The sequence below is a fragment of the Zosterops lateralis genome (genome assembly GCF_965231275.1).
Source record: "Zosterops lateralis genome assembly, chromosome: 4".
Taxonomy (NCBI): domain Eukaryota; kingdom Metazoa; phylum Chordata; class Aves; order Passeriformes; family Zosteropidae; genus Zosterops; species Zosterops lateralis.
Window position 1 is genome coordinate 12,597,363 of NC_139765.1, and position 16,589 is coordinate 12,613,951.

The 16,589-nt window shown below is 40.6% G+C and overlaps 1 protein-coding gene across 3 annotated transcripts in view; it reads left to right on the forward strand.

Moving 5' to 3' along the window:
• Nucleotides 1-16,589, forward strand: part of ITPR2 (inositol 1,4,5-trisphosphate receptor type 2) — a 241,136-nt gene that overhangs the window by 100,737 nt on the left and 123,810 nt on the right. For all 3 annotated transcript variants that reach the window (XM_083859206.1, XM_083859207.1, XM_083859208.1), the window contains 7 exons: nt 2,546-2,635; nt 2,805-2,930; nt 4,010-4,132; nt 5,620-5,820; nt 9,237-9,488; nt 10,946-11,071; nt 15,918-16,046. In XM_083859206.1, coding sequence (XP_083715332.1) covers nt 2,546-2,635; nt 2,805-2,930; nt 4,010-4,132; nt 5,620-5,820; nt 9,237-9,488; nt 10,946-11,071; nt 15,918-16,046 — 1,047 coding nt within the window. The remainder of the gene's footprint in view (nt 1-2,545; nt 2,636-2,804; nt 2,931-4,009; nt 4,133-5,619; nt 5,821-9,236; nt 9,489-10,945; nt 11,072-15,917; nt 16,047-16,589) is intronic.

The window sequence follows — 16,589 nt, forward strand, 5'->3', positions numbered from 1 at the left end:
AGAGTTCTCCACAGGAAAAATGGCAAATCTTACACCCATGCAGGACTGTCTTGATAGGGACTGGAGATCAGAGTTGGAAAGAGTACTTGGAGTTAGGTCAGACATAAATGAGACACCAGTAGGGTTAGGAAGAATTGCTGAAATTGAGCTCACATAAAAGCCCTGCTTGAGAAGGGGAAATCAGATAAAGTCTGATCATTTGTTTCTCTCTAGGAAGGGTGTTCTGGGTCTGTGTAGATACCACAGACCATGGAAAGTGTGATTTTTATTGTCTTGTCCCTGGAGGATGCTTTAGTGGTGTAGCACCAGAAACACAGCTCTGAGGAAGAGAAACAGGCTCAGTGAAAGGACTTTAAGGTGAAGCTGGAATAGAGTACCATGGCATTTAGGAAGTTCCTCATCTTCTCTACCTGCTGAGAAAGTTCAGTGAGGTTTCAAGTGGTCTAACCTTTCAGCACCTGTAAACACCTAGTGTTCCCTTACTTCCTTTCTTTCCTAGTCTGTGGCTCCTTGCTTTGGTTCTGGGAATGTTTGAACAAACATCATGTACAGGTTGAGGCTGTGAACTGAGAATTCTGTGTGTGTCCCTCATTCCCTTGGTAAGGAAATACAGCCTGTGGAAGGCAAAGCTGTGCCATGGGGACACTGAGATGTGCCTTGCACTGCTGTCCTGCTAGGGTGAGGGAGACTGGGCAGTGGTGGGGAACTGCTCAGACTGAATGGTGGAATCTGGGTCTCCACTGGTGGCTTGCAAGAAAGGATCTGAGACTGATGGCAGAGTGTTATTGCAGGAATTTTATGGATAGAGGAAATAGTCTCTTTCAGAAAATATAATTTCCTAAAGGTGAGGTACTCAGGTGAGAATCTTTCTCACTGAGATCTCTATGTCTGCCTGTCCCCTGTGGAAAAGTGTGACAGGGAATGTCTATCATGGGGCATAACGAGGCCAGATATGCCACTGAGAGTCTTTGGTGTCCCAGTGGTGTGATTATCTCTTGGTAACTACATCCCTGGCATACTCTTATGGGTTCAATAAACAAATGCTTATTTTATTAAGAGAAAGGATAGAGTCAGCAGTTTAATGCTGATCAGTACTTCCAGATAAGACATACAGTTTACATGGATTATAAAACTACTTTGATGAAGGAAGGATGCTGATAAAACTAACAGGTAAATTAATCTTGGTTAAGCCACAATCCCAGAACAGAGGAGGGTGGTTAATTATAGCAAAAAGCCTGAAACATCTCCCAAAGTATTGATTCAAACAGCTAGAGAGATGGCAGCCTGCATACTAACAAACCTAAACAAATAAAATCTGCTCTTGTTACATAGATCAGCACTGAACAGCAGTGCTGACACTTATAAACAGCTTCCATGGCCAAATGGTGCAGCTGTTCTTACCTCACTAGAAATTAGGACCAGATGGGGTTTATAGAACTCCTGAACTTCACCATTAGCTAAGAAAGTTCAGAGAGAGGTCTCAGGATGTATAAACATTCAGCTTGGTGTGCATATGTTTGTTTTAGTGTATTTTTCTTTTCTAAAACAGTAGGTAGTTTGAGGACACAATGAAACTCAGAAGTACACCTGTTTCTTCTCTTTTTTTAATGCTGTTACACTGGATTACGTCCTTGTGGTCATACTGTGAGTCGATCTCAAGATCTGTTAGAGTTTTTCTTCATGCTTTATAACTTCAGCATTCCAAATCAAATATTTCAAGTTAATTTTGTTTCCTGTTAAGAAAGGCTTACCACAGCTGACAGCAGAAAAACCCCCAACGCTGCCAGTATTCTTAGTGGCAGTATTTGTGTACATGTTCTCCCATGTTTTGATTGAGAGATATGCATGGAAAGGTGCGTGGGTGTTGGCAGTTCCTTGCTGACTTCATTTCTCTTATTTATCATACCCAGCTGGGGCTTTCCAGGAGCCAGGGCCCAGAGCATACAGCATCATGCCTTGATGCTGCAGTTTAACATATGGTTCCTGTTTGTTTTTAAATCTTTTACTGCATCATCCAGAGATACAGGCAGAAGCATCTCTTTTATGGGAGGAACATCTCTAATTTCCACATGCTGCTTGTTCCTGTGCTGTTGAGAACTCCACCCTGCTTAACTGTTGAGGTTGTCTTAAGCTCTTTCTCCAGACATTTTAGTGTTCACATATGCAAATTTTGTAATCTCTCCAGCTGTTTTACAGATTTTTGGAACATGTGGTCACTACTGAAATACACTTCTGGTCCATCTCCTCACAGTATTTAAATTCCTTGGTGTACCTAGTCTGCCATTTAGGGACATTTCAGAACAATCAGAAGCATGAAGACATAGAGTAATTGCCTCAAATTACATTGGAAATTTGAAACAAAGGAAGGACTTGACTGTAAACTTGTCATTGACCAGATGAAGATTAAACGAGTCTTTATTATCTGTGTTATATCAGTTCCTTATGAGCTGCTCTAAAATTTTGTCACTTGCTGCTATTAAATACGATTAATTCATGCCGAGGAAATTGCAATAAATCTCCACTTGTCATGTGTTCTTTATTACAGGAATCAAACATTTTGAGCCCAATACAGGATGGGACCAAAAAACCCCAGATAGACAGCATCAAAAGCAATAACTACAATATTGTTAAAGAGGTTAGTATATCAGCCAAGAAACTTGCTTAACATATCTGTTTGATTAGTAGATTTGGTAATTATTTTGAAAGAAAGTGTCTTGGTTTGGTTTTGTGTGACTTGACTGGTTTCTTTTCTTGTTTGCATGCTTATTTATTTGTTTGCTTTGTTGTTTTTTTTTAATTTATAGATTTTGATTCGACTCAGCAAACTTTGTGTTCAGAATAAAAAATGTCGGAATCAACAGCAGCGTTTACTGAAAAATATGGGTGCCCACTTGGTAGTCTTGGACCTTCTGCAGATCCCCTATGAAAAGGTTATTTTCCTGATTTTAGTGGTAGAGAACATGAACTCAGGGAAGGGAAAGGCCTCGGCAGGCCCAAGGATCAATGGAAAGATTTTTTAAAAACTGAATTGTTAGCTGTGGTACAAATGTGAAATGATGATGCCATTTTCTACCTTAAGAATAGTGAGTTTGGACTCAGTTTAAATACAGCTACTTGCACAGTTTTTGTTTTAAATTTAATATTTATTGCCTTGGGTACCTGGATGTCACAGTGCTGTCATTCCTGTACCCATTCCTGAAGCAGGCAAACCTTAGGACCAAAAGCTTTCATGGATGAAATCTGAAATAACTTCTTTGTTTTTATGGTGGATGTCTCTAACCTAAGTCCACTTGCCATTTTTTTTTCACAAGGGAAACTTATTTGGTACTGATTTGGTGGAACTGAGCATACAAATGAATGAACTAGATAGGCTTTGAAACAGCACATATTTCTAGATCTTCTAGGAATTACTGAGAGGAGGTAAAACCTCTGCTAGGCTATGTTTTCCTGCATGTTATATTACAGACATTGGGTTTAGCTATCATCAGTAAAATAGTGCTTGTCCATAGAGGTGGTTCATCAAATCATACTTGGGATACTACATGAGAGGAATATAAAATGGGGATGAAACTAGAGATATATTTGTGTGGGAGTATGTGTATGAACACATGCACACGTACATCTGTTTCTGTATGTAGCTATAGAAAAGCCAAACCTTTGCCAAAGCTTAAAACTAAGTGGAGAGACATTTTTGGTTTGTTTTGCTTTTTTTCTAAATCAAGCACCTTAGCACTTTTTTAAACAAGGAAATTATAACCACACATGAAGAAATCTTATTTTGATTTATGCTCCTACCTGTGATTCCCTGTGATGGAGTTGATTCAGAGTAAGGTACAGCTGCTAATGGACTCCCAAGGAAACTATGTCAGTTACTTTTGCCAGAGGGAGAATTCCTGCCCTATGAAGGCTCAGGAGAATTAGTTTATTCCTGACTGAATTGATGTTGTATGTTTTTAACAAGTATGCTTAGGTATAACCAGCTGATTATGTTTGTCCTTTCTTCCTGCAGAGTGATGAAAAGATGAATGAAGTTATGAATCTAGCCCACACTTTCCTTCAGAATTTCTGTCGAGGAAATCCTCAGAATCAAGTTCTCCTCCACAAAAATCTCAACTTGTTCTTAACTCCAGGGGTAAGTATTTAATTTGAAATAGAATATGATAATTGGAATTAAATTTGGGTTTGCTGAAACATCCCAGTGCTAAATAAATAATTTCACCAAATTATGCTTCCCATCCCCTCTCCTCTCTCATTTCCCTTAGTGTTGCTTTTTATGTCATTGGCTTTAATGTTGCCATTTTAAAAGTGGAAAACAAAAACCAAGAAACCTGTGGGGTTTACTGGAAGGATCTATGAATACGTGTCACATCACTGTGTTGAACTTGACTCTGATTTTATTCATCCTGACTCACTCACTGATGGACTGTAAAGTCAAGGAAGAAGATACTGTGACTGCTATCATAAACCTTGTGTGACAACAGAGTCATACCCATAAATTTTTGTTGATGATGCTCCCATTTGATTCAACGGATCTAAAGTCTGACCTTCTATTGAATCATCTTTACAATACACCTTTTTATCACAATCCCTTTGTATATGTTTTTGGGTTTTTACAGACATATTCATATAGAATGACACTTGCTCAGTGGATCTACTGAGCAAAACATGCTTTTATTAGAAGGAGTTGTGAGTATGAGGGTGGCAGACCCTGGCCTGTGCCCATTAGAGCCATTGTTCTGTTTTTTTTATTTATGCTCTTTCGTGACATTAGTGAACAGCTCTGAGCTGACCACAGTGGGAACCAGAGCCTGGATTCCATCACATCCCACACTGACAGCTTGGGTGCCAAGTGTGGAGCAGGCTGGCACTTGTATTTCTGTTCTTTTGAAGCTGATTTCCTGATCATCCATCCCACTTTTTGTGCTTTTGTGCACATTGTGGAGCAAACTTGATGTGGATTCCTATCAGATGACACTAAACAAGCACGTATACTTTAGGAGCACACCTGACCCTCAGGAACCTTTAGTCCAAGGGACCAACCTAAAGAAAAGCCCCAAGAATGCACAGTCTGGGGTTGCTGTGTCCTCAGCAGCATCCCTTCTTGCTCCAGATCTGTTCCTCTTGTTCCATGCTGCTCATGGATACACAGCCCTAGACTCCCTCTGGAGTTCATGTGGAAAGAGACATTCTTTTTGAGACTATCAGGCTGCATATGCAGGGATTTGCCTGCTGGAAATTCCTCCTCTGTGAGCCCTAGAGAGAGCCAGAGAAGCTCATCATCTCATTTGGTGGCCTCATTGCAAGGTTTGATGGTGTGTGGGGCCACAGTGGTCTCAGGTGTCTCATATTCCAAAGCACCTGCAGAGTGCTTTACCAGTGTTCTGTATGTGTGTGCTCACCTTCCACATGGACAAAGGTTTGGCTTATGCCCACTTTAGGACTGTTTGTACTCATAGGGAAGTGTGGAGAAATCCCCTCAAAGCTGCACCCTGAGATCATTGAAAAGGATTTCTCCAGTTTCCCTTTACCAGTGAGCCTTCCTCTACTCGAGAATCCCGTGCATCTCTCAATCTGAAAGCAGATCTGCCGCACTCATGAGGCTGTTTTCGATCTGTTCAGCTCCTGGAAGCTGAGACCATGAGGCACATCTTCATGAATAATTACCTGCTGTGCAACGAGATCAGTGAGAGGGTGGTGCAGCACTTTGTACACTGCATTGAGACCCACGGCCGGCATGTGGAGTACCTGCGATTCCTGCAGACCATCGTGAAGGCAGATGGCAAATATGTGAAGAAGTGCCAGGACATGGTAATGACAGAGGTAAGCAAAGTCCTCACGTGTTAATCACTTGAGAATTTTGAGGCTGTTTTTCCTGCTCTTGATACCAATGAGATATAATGGCATCCTTACTTTAGAATTTTAAACAGCGTCACAAATAATGAATATTTTAGCAGACGTTTTGGGGAGTTTGATCTAATTTTGTAAGGCCATCTGTATAACTACTAGAAAGAAAACATGAGTGTTAGCATGGTGATACAGAGATGTCTATTTGTAGATGATGTAGCATGGAAATCTCAGAGTTACATAAACCTTCATTTTCCTGTAATGTAATTTAGGATCACTTTTATCCACTCTTGTGGCATGGGTTTGCAATACAGGAAGAGGCTGTTGCCTGTATGGATTTGTATAAATCGTGTTGGAGACCATTTTTTTAATCATGTAGCAATTCTAAATCCTAGTTTCTGCTTTTTTGGGGGGGGTTTGTTTTATTTCAGAGCATTTCCGTAAGGGTCAGTAGAGCTGCTCTAGCTTTAACTAGCTGGACTCAGAGTCTGACCCAGTAAATTCAACCAAGTGGTCTCTGGAAAAATCTTTATGCCAATAAATTTCCTAGGAAAATACCTAATTGACTTTCTCAGCAATTAGGAATTGATATATTGTGAGCATGATAAATGCAGTCTTCAACTTCCAGACACTTGTGCATTTAACTGTAATTATGTTAAGAGTTTCTTGAGATTAATAAGTGGGTAAAGTTGAATATGGTGAAAAGTCATGGTAGGATTAGAGTCCAAGGAACATTTTTTATTTGCTTTACCAAGTGGGGGTTTTTTTTTGCTTGGTTTGTTTTTTTAAAAAGATGTCTTCACAAAGGAATCAGAGATAAGCTTTCGTTTTTTTTGTGGTATGAACAAAACAAAATCCCACTGAAATTTTATTCCACAGCAACAAGAGGAAAAACTTCTAATTAAGAAAATAAAGCTCCTGCCTACATGGATAACCTTTAATGAAATTCACCTCAACCTTTTCAATTTGACTGAAGTATTTTAACATGCAATATCAATTACAAGCCTTTGATTTACATAATTCAAACACTTCTTGTGCCTTTGTGATTTTAGATTTTTCTGCTTCCACTGAAGGCTCTTGTAGAGGTTTTTTTGTTATCATCAAATAAAATGTTCAGATTTTTCTCAATTTCAATATATTTTGCTACTGACCTATAGCAGCACAAAGATAAACTGTCATATTACATTTTCAAGCTGACTCCATGGTGAAAGTAGAAATGAACTTGGCTATGGCATTCACATTTTAAGTCCTGCAGGAGTTTCCTGGGGTGACGGAGCAACCCAGTTTTGATGAAATAGGGTAAGATAATGATCAGTTTTTCAAAAACAGGTCATTAATTATGATTTTTTAGAAAAGGATGCTAATTGTGAAACTTGAATGGCACTTGACTGGCAATCCACTCTAAAGGGAACAAATGGTTGGAACTTGCCACAGAGCTGGGACAGTTTCTCTGTAGACAACTGAGATGTACTTTGTGACCTTAAACAAGTGCTGTAGTTTTTCCTGTGCCTCCAGATGGGGCACATAAACAATTTACCACAAGACAAGATAGAATATGACTGTACAGCTTGCCTCAGCTCCTCCTGCATATTCTTTCATGCACAGGAAGTATATTGTAGCTTATTCCTGTTTACTGGGAATGAGGGATAATCCTCATATTTACATGTTCTAGAAAGTGCATGCAAATGAAGAAGCACCATGGCAAGAGAATGCTGGCATAAAATTCATTGGACGTCCCCAGTCCGGCTGATTCCCTGTTCTCATCTCCTTGGTTTCCATGTCTGCAATGATGTTTACCAACCTGGAAGGTTCCTTAGGGCACTTTGTCTCATTACAAACAGGCTTTGAGGTTCCCAGCAAAACCCTGCCTGTCAGTGCAAACACTATTACAGAAGGGAAAGCAGAATTTACTTTGGGCCAGATCAATGTGGTAGCAGAGTTTTCTATTACCTGTAGTATTCTGAAGTAATATTTTGCAGGGTATCAACAGCTGCTCCAAGGTACTGTACAGCCTTTATTATATTATCATAGAGTTCTAAATTTGCTGAAAATATACTTTAACGGCAGAAAATGCTGCTGGGTGGTTTTGTCCTAAGCTCTCATCCCTTTTAATCTTTTTCTTCTGTACTGTGGATTGTCCAGAAAATGTCTAAAAAGTCGTGGGTATAGAAATACTGTAGAAACCCAAAGATAAATGAGAAATAGGAATTGCAGGAAAGACTGAACTCACAATTCACTGCAGCCAAATGTCACAGTAAAAATAAGCAAGGAGCAGGGAAAGCACAAACAGAAAAGCTGTGAATTCAAAATCTGAAGTGTTGAAACCCTGGAAAGTATAATGAAATGTTTCTTGACTTTTCATTCTGGGAGACTAATTTTAATTCTTGTTCTTGCTGCTTTCCCATTTCTAGCAGCGCCTGCAACCTTTATGACTACCCTTGAATTGAGTAAGCTGGGATTTCATATCAAATATGGACTGGAATAGGTCAAGTGCCTAATTCACAAAATAATTTTGATTTTTGAGCTGCCAGGGTGTGTTCTGTACTAGTAGGGGTTTGTGGGAACTTACTTCACCCACATTAAGAGTGGATTGAGCTTCAAAGGACAGTGATGGAGAGAGGATTAGAGCAAACATGGTTAGAGCAAAGCTCTGCAGTGAGATGGGCTGAGATGGAGCTGCCGGCATCCAGCGCCGCTCTGGATCCTCCGGAGATGAGCAGAGCACTTGTAGCAGAATCAAACATTTATCACATACACAAGTTCTCTGTTAAATGAAAGTACTGACACGGTACTGACAAAGTCATGACCCACCTGCCAAATTTGCACAGAGGGGGAAGAATCTCCCTTTGTTTCCAGTACTGAGCAAGGGTGGGGAAAAGATGGGTTCAGTTTCTGGTGGGCTACAGGCTTTTTGTGTGAGGCAGCGTGGAAGATTTTATCTCACTGCACCTCAAGTGCCTATCTATGAAACAGAGATAATAATATATCCTGGCCTCCCAGCAGGAGGTGAGGTTAATTCATTAACTTCACACAAACATTGAGATGGTAGGAATAATAAGGATGGCATGCTGTCTTAAGTAAAGACAGAGCTACACAGAAATTAAACCTCAAATTCACCTTCCATTAGTGTGAGTTATTCCAGATTTGCAGTTATGTTGATAAGAGCAGAAGTTTCCTTGGATATTGTTTTGACACGTTCATTTGGCAAACCACATCAGAGTAAATTTTGTTTCGTTGTTTGTTTTTTAGCTAGAGCGTCTTCACATACTTAGAGATAAAGTAAAAAATTAAGAAAATCATTGAATCATTTAAGTTGGAAAAGGCCTTTAAAATCATTGAGTCTGAAACGATTGCAGTGCAGGGCGCTCAGAACCTTGTGATCTCTTTGCCAGCTGATCAATGGCGGTGAGGATGTGTTGATATTCTACAACGACAGAGCGTCCTTCCCGGTGCTGCTGCAGATGATGTGCTCGGAGCGAGACCGAGCGGACGAGAGCGGCCCCTTGGCCTATCACATCACCCTGGTGGAGCTGCTGGCCGCCTGCACCGAGGGCAAGAACGTCTACACGGAGATCAAGTGCAACTCACTGCTGCCCCTGGATGACATCGTGAGAGTGGTGACCCACGATGACTGCATTCCTGAGGTGCGATTCGTGGCACGAGGAAGCAGACTTAGCGTTTTTAGAAATGCAGGCAATATTTTATTCTTTATAATGTACTGACAAGTTGAGTGTTTGCGCAGGAAATGGGCTGGAAATGGGTGGTGCTTCTGAAGGTGAATAAGTGAGAAAGGACGGACAGTATTTATTCCACAGAAAATTTCTTGTCCTTAATGCTCTGTTTATCAGCTTTTCAGACACCTTGTTTTGTTTTGGCTTTGTCCAGCCACTGTCAGTTTAATGCTCTCATAACTTCTGTGAAGCTGAAGCTGTGAAGACCCAGCTGAGTGTTGGGTTAAGCCAATGTTATGCCACTGCCTGAATTTCTTGGAAATGATGGATAAAATTCTGTCCATGCTGAAGACAGTGGGAATTTGGGTGAAGTCTCATTTTATTATACTCAATTGCAGTCCTGCAAATGTTTTTATTCACTGTATATGAAGGCACAATTCTGCATATCATGCTAAAGAAAGACTGTGAAATTATCTGGTGGAAAAATGGGGCTCAAAACAACAGAACTGGGGCCTGCAGGAGTTAAAACTCCCTCTGTGCCATGGAAATTTCCCTTGTGATCAAATGATCCTATTTCTAAAAAGGAATATGTTTGCTTTGCCTGGAAGTTCCCCTTAATATTAATTTCAACAGATGGTAATTAAAAAAAAAATCACAAACAAAAGAAACCTAAAGGTCTGATCTGAGTTTTCTCTTCACTGAGTTAAACATATGCAACTATCTCATCTCCCTTGACCGTGACAAGAAATTTTCAGTGCATTTGCATATATTTATATTTAATCTATACATTTTGGGCACTGGATATCCATTTTTATGCTGTGCACATGCAGACTTGTCATGCCAGAGAGGAGTGCAACTGCAGTCCTCCCCCTAAGCATTGTGCTGCCATTGCTGCAGTCCCCGTGCGCCACAACCTTTCCCTGCCATTTAGATCCCAAATGCAAGTGCTGCATTAGGATTGTGGAAATACAGGGATTTCAGTCTCAGCTCTGCAAAAAACTTTTTATTTTATATTTGGCAAGCCTGTCACAAGGCTTCAGCCTACTGCAGTCAACTGGCAAGTGCAGGGGTGTCCTGCATTTTGACAGCCTCTGGTTTTTGAGCCAGGCCTTGCTGGTCTTATTGTCAGTTAAATACCAGAATCATTACTGGTTTGCTTTGTGGGGGTTTTGTCATTAGAATAAGGATGTTGAAAAACCTTTTCATTTTTCTTCTTGTGGTCTTTCAGTAAACACACTAAGGCATCTGTTGCCCTGCTTCTCCCTAAATCTTCAGAACCAAACATATGCATTATTATGGTTATGAATTTGTGTTAATACTGTTAATAAAGGCTCATCTTTTTTGTTCAGTATTTTTGCAGATAGAAAACATTACGTTAATTGTTTTTACTGTTCCATTCTGTAGTGATCGTGTTTTTGCTGTTCCTGCAGGTGAAAATTGCCTATGTTAATTTTGTTAACCACTGTTATGTGGACACTGAAGTGGAAATGAAAGAAATCTATGCCAGTAACCATATCTGGAAACTTTTTGAGAACTTCCTTGTTGATATGGCAAGGGTAAGCTTCCCCAGTTTTTAAATATTACAGAATGGTCATGGGTGACAACTGAACTGGCAGTAATGGGTTTTTTTGTGAACGTCTTTTATTTTGTTAACTATTTTTGTTCAAAGTTGACAATAGGATAGGTGCGATTGGTTTGTTTGTTTGCTTAACAGTCATTTCTATGTTCTTTATCATCATTTAACCTGCTAATTACTAGCAGCCTTCTCTTTCTAAAAGGGCATCTTGGAACCTGTGCCTTTCTCTTTTCTTACAGAGAAATAAATTGGGTGAGTGTGCATGGTTGAGAGCCTGTGTGCATCTTTTGGGAACGTGCATTACATGTCATTATGGTGGTGACTAAAAAAGCCCCACATCTGTAATCTCTTCCTTTATTCCACTGTTATAATGAGGATCAGGGATCAAGATCTTCACTGGCTTGTGTTTCTTCTTTAGTCTCTATTTTTGTATTTTATTCTCCTGTCACTGCATTGCTGATGTGAAAGGCAGGTGTAGAGCTGTGGTCCCTCAGAATACTAATTCAAATATAAATTACAGCTGCAAGATGACAGGGCACAGTCAGTACCACAGGCCTGCCATTTCTGTAGTCCTCAGTGAGCCTCATGGTGTCAGTACTTCTTGAATTAAATTTTAAGTTACAAGTTGAATTAAGCTTCCTTTCCCAGGGATTTTGAAAGCAGAAAACAAGAGCAATCTTATGACTTCCAAAGGGATTAAATACAATAGTAGAGCCACGAGGGGAAGCTAGTGTGATGTGATGATTACAGCCTGCACTACACATCCTTTTCTAGGAGGTTAATGCTTCTTGTAATTACAAATAATTACGATATTAATGACAAACAGTGGTGTTGCTCTTTCTCCTCAAGAAGTAGAACTTTGGGGTTTGGGTTTTTTTCCAGTCCATGGTCCAGTACATTTTATAATTCTTAAGTTATCACTCCTTGGATTCTTCATTTCATTGAAATGAAGGAAAAAAGGTAAAGAATCTCAGTTTGGTCCTGCAGCAGACATTGACCCCAAAGTAATAGTGTGCCATGAAATAATTCCTGTGAGACCTGTTGGGAGAAAATATAATGGATTTTAGCTAAAAGAAAGAATGGAGAGACTTGGGCTGTACAATAGGCACTGGGAGTTGTTCATTTCTCTGTGAAACAGAAACCTTATACATGGTTGGGGGTTTTTTGCTGGTTGTTTTTTTGGGGTTTTTTTAACCTTTTTATTTTTCCCTGGGAGCAGGTTAAGGCAGGGATGTTTGTGCTCTCTTTTATTGGTGGTGGCCATTTTCAGCAGTAATTAGTCCTCTACAAACCCTGTTTTCTTGCCGTTTTGTCCCTGTGGTTGTGTTACACAGTGAAAGCCCTCCTGGACAAAACAACCTGGGTTGAAAATTAAGATGAGAAACATCCTTGGAGGAGCATTCTGACTTTTAACCTTACTGGTTTTACTTCAAGAAGTATTTCCTTCTATTTGATTCCCTTTCTGGGTTGACCTTTTCTGACGTGTCCTGACCCTGACTTTCCAAACAGACTATCTCTCCTCCCCAGCCCTTGAACCCTTGGCCAATTTTCTGTGCCCCTGGGCTAGAAGCAGACAAGTAGAAAGAGGGCTCTATCCAAATTTCCTCTTATGAGCCTGGGGACAAACTGCACTGTGCTGGGGGCTTGTCCTGATGCTGGTGACCATTAAGCTTGTTTTCACACACCCATCTCCTAAGAGAAATTAGACTCCAGGTCTCCAGAGGTGAAGAGGGAAAATGCTGCATTTTTTGTGAGGATGCTGTCAGCAAAATGCAGCTTTATTCTGCTCTCCTGTGAGCATGTCACAAGTGCTCTGGCCTGTCCTGCTCTCCAGCCATGGATAGCTGTATTTTCCAGGTTATGGAGTGTATTTGTTCAGATTTGGTGCTCTGGGGTCCCAACAGACCCCATGTGTTATAAATACATCAGCGTTCTGTACCTATCAGGACAGTTAGAATGCTGTCAGCCTCATGAAAGATGTTACAATAGCTTTCAAAGCATTTAGAAAAAGAGCCCTTTGATCCTCTGTGTTCCAGTGAGCTAAAAGGGATGCTTTTGTGTGGGGGAAGGGGAAACGCTTTTCTTTTAGCTGCTACAAATGCCTGTCAGTGGGTGAGTTTGTGAGCTTTGAGTCTGTTATTGGAGAGCACCAAGGTGAAAGACGGAGAGTGTTATCCTCAGGTTGGATTCCTTCTGCTACAGATATATATTAAAAACAAACAAACAAACAAACAAACAAAAAAACAACCTGATTTTTTTATCTGTTTCTGGATTGAGGAAGGAAATATTTAGTCCCCAGTTGTCATTTTCCTTTCAACAACGTGATACATTGCAAAGCAGGCATGAGGCGGATCCGTGTATAAACTGGGTGTGCCAAAAGGTGTCGGGCTTTCAAAGACACCCTGTTTCTACAGCTCCTGCCAACCTACTTTCTGCTGGGTGTGACTTGCAGCCTTGTGCTGAGCAAAGTGGGTGCTGCTGAAGGAAAGGCTTCCCTTTCCTGCGTGTGGCTCAGCCCGTGTAAGTCAGCAGCTGTAGTCTGAGCAGGATTAAAGATAAGAGCTGGGGATCTGACAGCTGTAAAGTCATCTTGGCTTTCTCTGCGGAATTTTTTAAGTATTATTCATGTGAGTTTTTGGTCCCAAAGCCTCTTAAGGGGTTTTTAAACACTGCTTTCTCAATCCTCATCTCCATTTCATGCATTTCATTTTTTTTTTTTTTTCTTCAACGGAGGAAGATATTTCAGTCCCCAGAGGGCAGAGGGATAAGAACAAATGAGAGGATTTCCAAATTCCTTCTGTGCTGGGAATTTTTCAGACCAGCGTTGGAGCAGAGTGGCATTCCCACATATGTCTCTGCTTTTCAAGCAGCTGAAGGGGAAAGCTTAAAAGTGTTCTGGAATTTAGTTTTGGTGATTTCTGCATTCACTGTGCTAGCACTGTACAGCTCCCTGTCTTCCTATTAGGATTGCAAGTGCTGAGCTCAGAGCTACTGGTTCCAGCCAAAACTGGCATGCAGATTAATTAAAAGCAAAAGAACTTCCAGAGATTTTTAGTTCCATGATCTCTTTAAAAAAAACCCAAAAATTGAACAAGTTTGATTATTAACTGAATCATTTACCTTCTTGAGGACTGGGGGTGGTGGTGTCACACTTTTCCCAAAATAGAAGGGCTGATGAGTTTGCTGTTTCATTTTAGCCACTGTTGCTCCTCCCTTCAGAATCTTTCCTGGGGTGATAAAAAATGCACTCTGTGGAGGCATGAGTGATTTATCTGACACACTTTAGATAAGCAGACAAACAAACTCCTCGAGATGCCTCATTTGTCTAAGTCTGAAGTAATCTTTGGTTATTCCTCTGCCTACTACATGACAATGCTTGTGTGCTAGACCCAAGGGGCTTCTGTGTTCCCCTGAGCTCCATCACACCCTGAGCACAGGTGCTTTTGGATGTCATGTCAGTAAACCTCCTTAAAACATTCCTGGTGAAATTGCTGTCTTGTAGTGACAGTGGCAGTGTGTAATTAGAGAGAATCTTTGCCCTGTGTGAGATTCAGGTGCTGTGGATTATCTCTCTGCTTCTGTCACCAACTTTTCTCTGTGACCTTAAGCAATTCAGTCAGCTTCTCTGGACTCCCCATCCCTGAAGAGATGTAATGGTAAGTGTGTGCCAGTCAGGTTTGGGTTTAAGTGTTAAATGCACAGATGGCAATGAAAAGGGTACCCCTGGAGTTTTTGTATTCAAAATAAATTCTGCTTTTGCGTAGATTCCCTAGGAACATTGCAGCAGTCTCTGGCTTGCATAGGTGAAAGAGAAAACAACTCTGCCTTCATTTCTTGTTAAACATGACTACAACTGCTTATTTAAAGGCTGTTGAAGAGGTAGTATGACTACAGTCTGTACTACTTATTTGTCCAGTCTTGCCTTTCTCACTGTAGACTCCTTTCAGTACTGTGTACACTGACACATGTAAAGTCAACATTCCTCTGTATAGATGTTCACAAGTGTTGAAGAGAAATAAAGGAAATACTGAAGGATGCAATCCACACCAGTAATTTTTCCCTTTCTTTAAGTGTGACATCTTTACACAGCAACAAACTTTAAGTGTCGTACCAAAGGGAGTCTTCAGGAACCTTTTGTACAAATCTTCCCACTTCCTCTCACCATTTAATCATCCTTCTGTGCTCCAGAGTTGTTCTGGTATCATCCATTCCCTTCTTTCATTATTTTAGCTTGGCTTCTGTATTTTCCCCATGTGGCTTCCCAAAGAAATGCTGCCTCTCTTCCAGTACCATCCTAAAGCCTGTTGGTATTGAATGTGCTGCTTCCCTTCTTTCCCTCCTTTTAAACATTTTTCCTGCAAATGGGCTTCACCTTTGCCACGCAGTTGTGGTGATTAATTGTTGAGAGAAGCTAAATGTTGTATGAAATCTTTCTAATCTCAGTTGTTTATGTCTCACCTCTCTCTGAAGCATCTTCCAACCAGCACTGCAATGGGAGGAAAGGTCCATTTTCTTCTTGAATCTGTCTAAATGTGTAAGTGGCATGCAGTGTGCTGATTTAGGGGGATCTTTGTTTCATGTTGTGGGAAAAAGGAGGCAGGCAGCCAGCAAGAACTAGCTCAGAAGAGAAGAGTGGACCTCCAAGAAGAAAGATAAGCTATAATCCAGCTTCAACTCTAACATAGTTGTCTCTGATAGATACTATATAAAAATCTTTTAGTTTTACTTTAAGAAGAAATATCAGATGTGCTGTAATAAATACAAAATAATTAAGCTTGCTTATTGGGGAGAGCTAAATCTCATTGTTTCCTCCTCCTTCCCTGCAGGTTTGTAACACAACCACGGATCGTAAATACGCAGACACATCTCTGGAGAAATATGTCACTGAGCCTGTCATGAGCATTGTGAGTGGCTTCTTCAATTCACCATTTTCAGATAACAGCACCAGCCTCCAGGTAAGGAGAAGAAACACAGACAAATAAGTTATTCAGATCATTAATGAGATACCTTCTGCTACCTGCATAGGAATGCTGTCTCTTTTCATCCTCCTTTAATTTCTCTGTCCCCTCTCATGCCACTGACTACCAGCTTAATCCCTCTTTAAAACACTTAATTCTTCATTTTAATCACTTACATCTTGAACCAGTAGACAGCTCAATGTGGTCAGAGTTACTTCTGGCTCTTGTGAATTCATTGCAGGGGGTGTCCTTGCAGAAAAATCTTTGTGTGAGGGAGATGCTGTATCCTGTGACAGAAGGGACACATGCCTGAGAACAGGAAAAACTCCTCTGTCCTTCTGGTGTATACTGTGTTTGCTTGAAATCAGTATCAATCTGAGGAAAAATTGCATGATTAGGCCTTTTTAGAGGTGCAGCATTGATTTCTGCTCCTGCCAGACCTAAAGATCAAAGAGAATTTAATGGAGCTATAACTTGAGTCTGCAAGCTAAATCCCCCTTGGTTTACATTGTGTCAAACCCTAGGGCAGCTGTGAGGAGA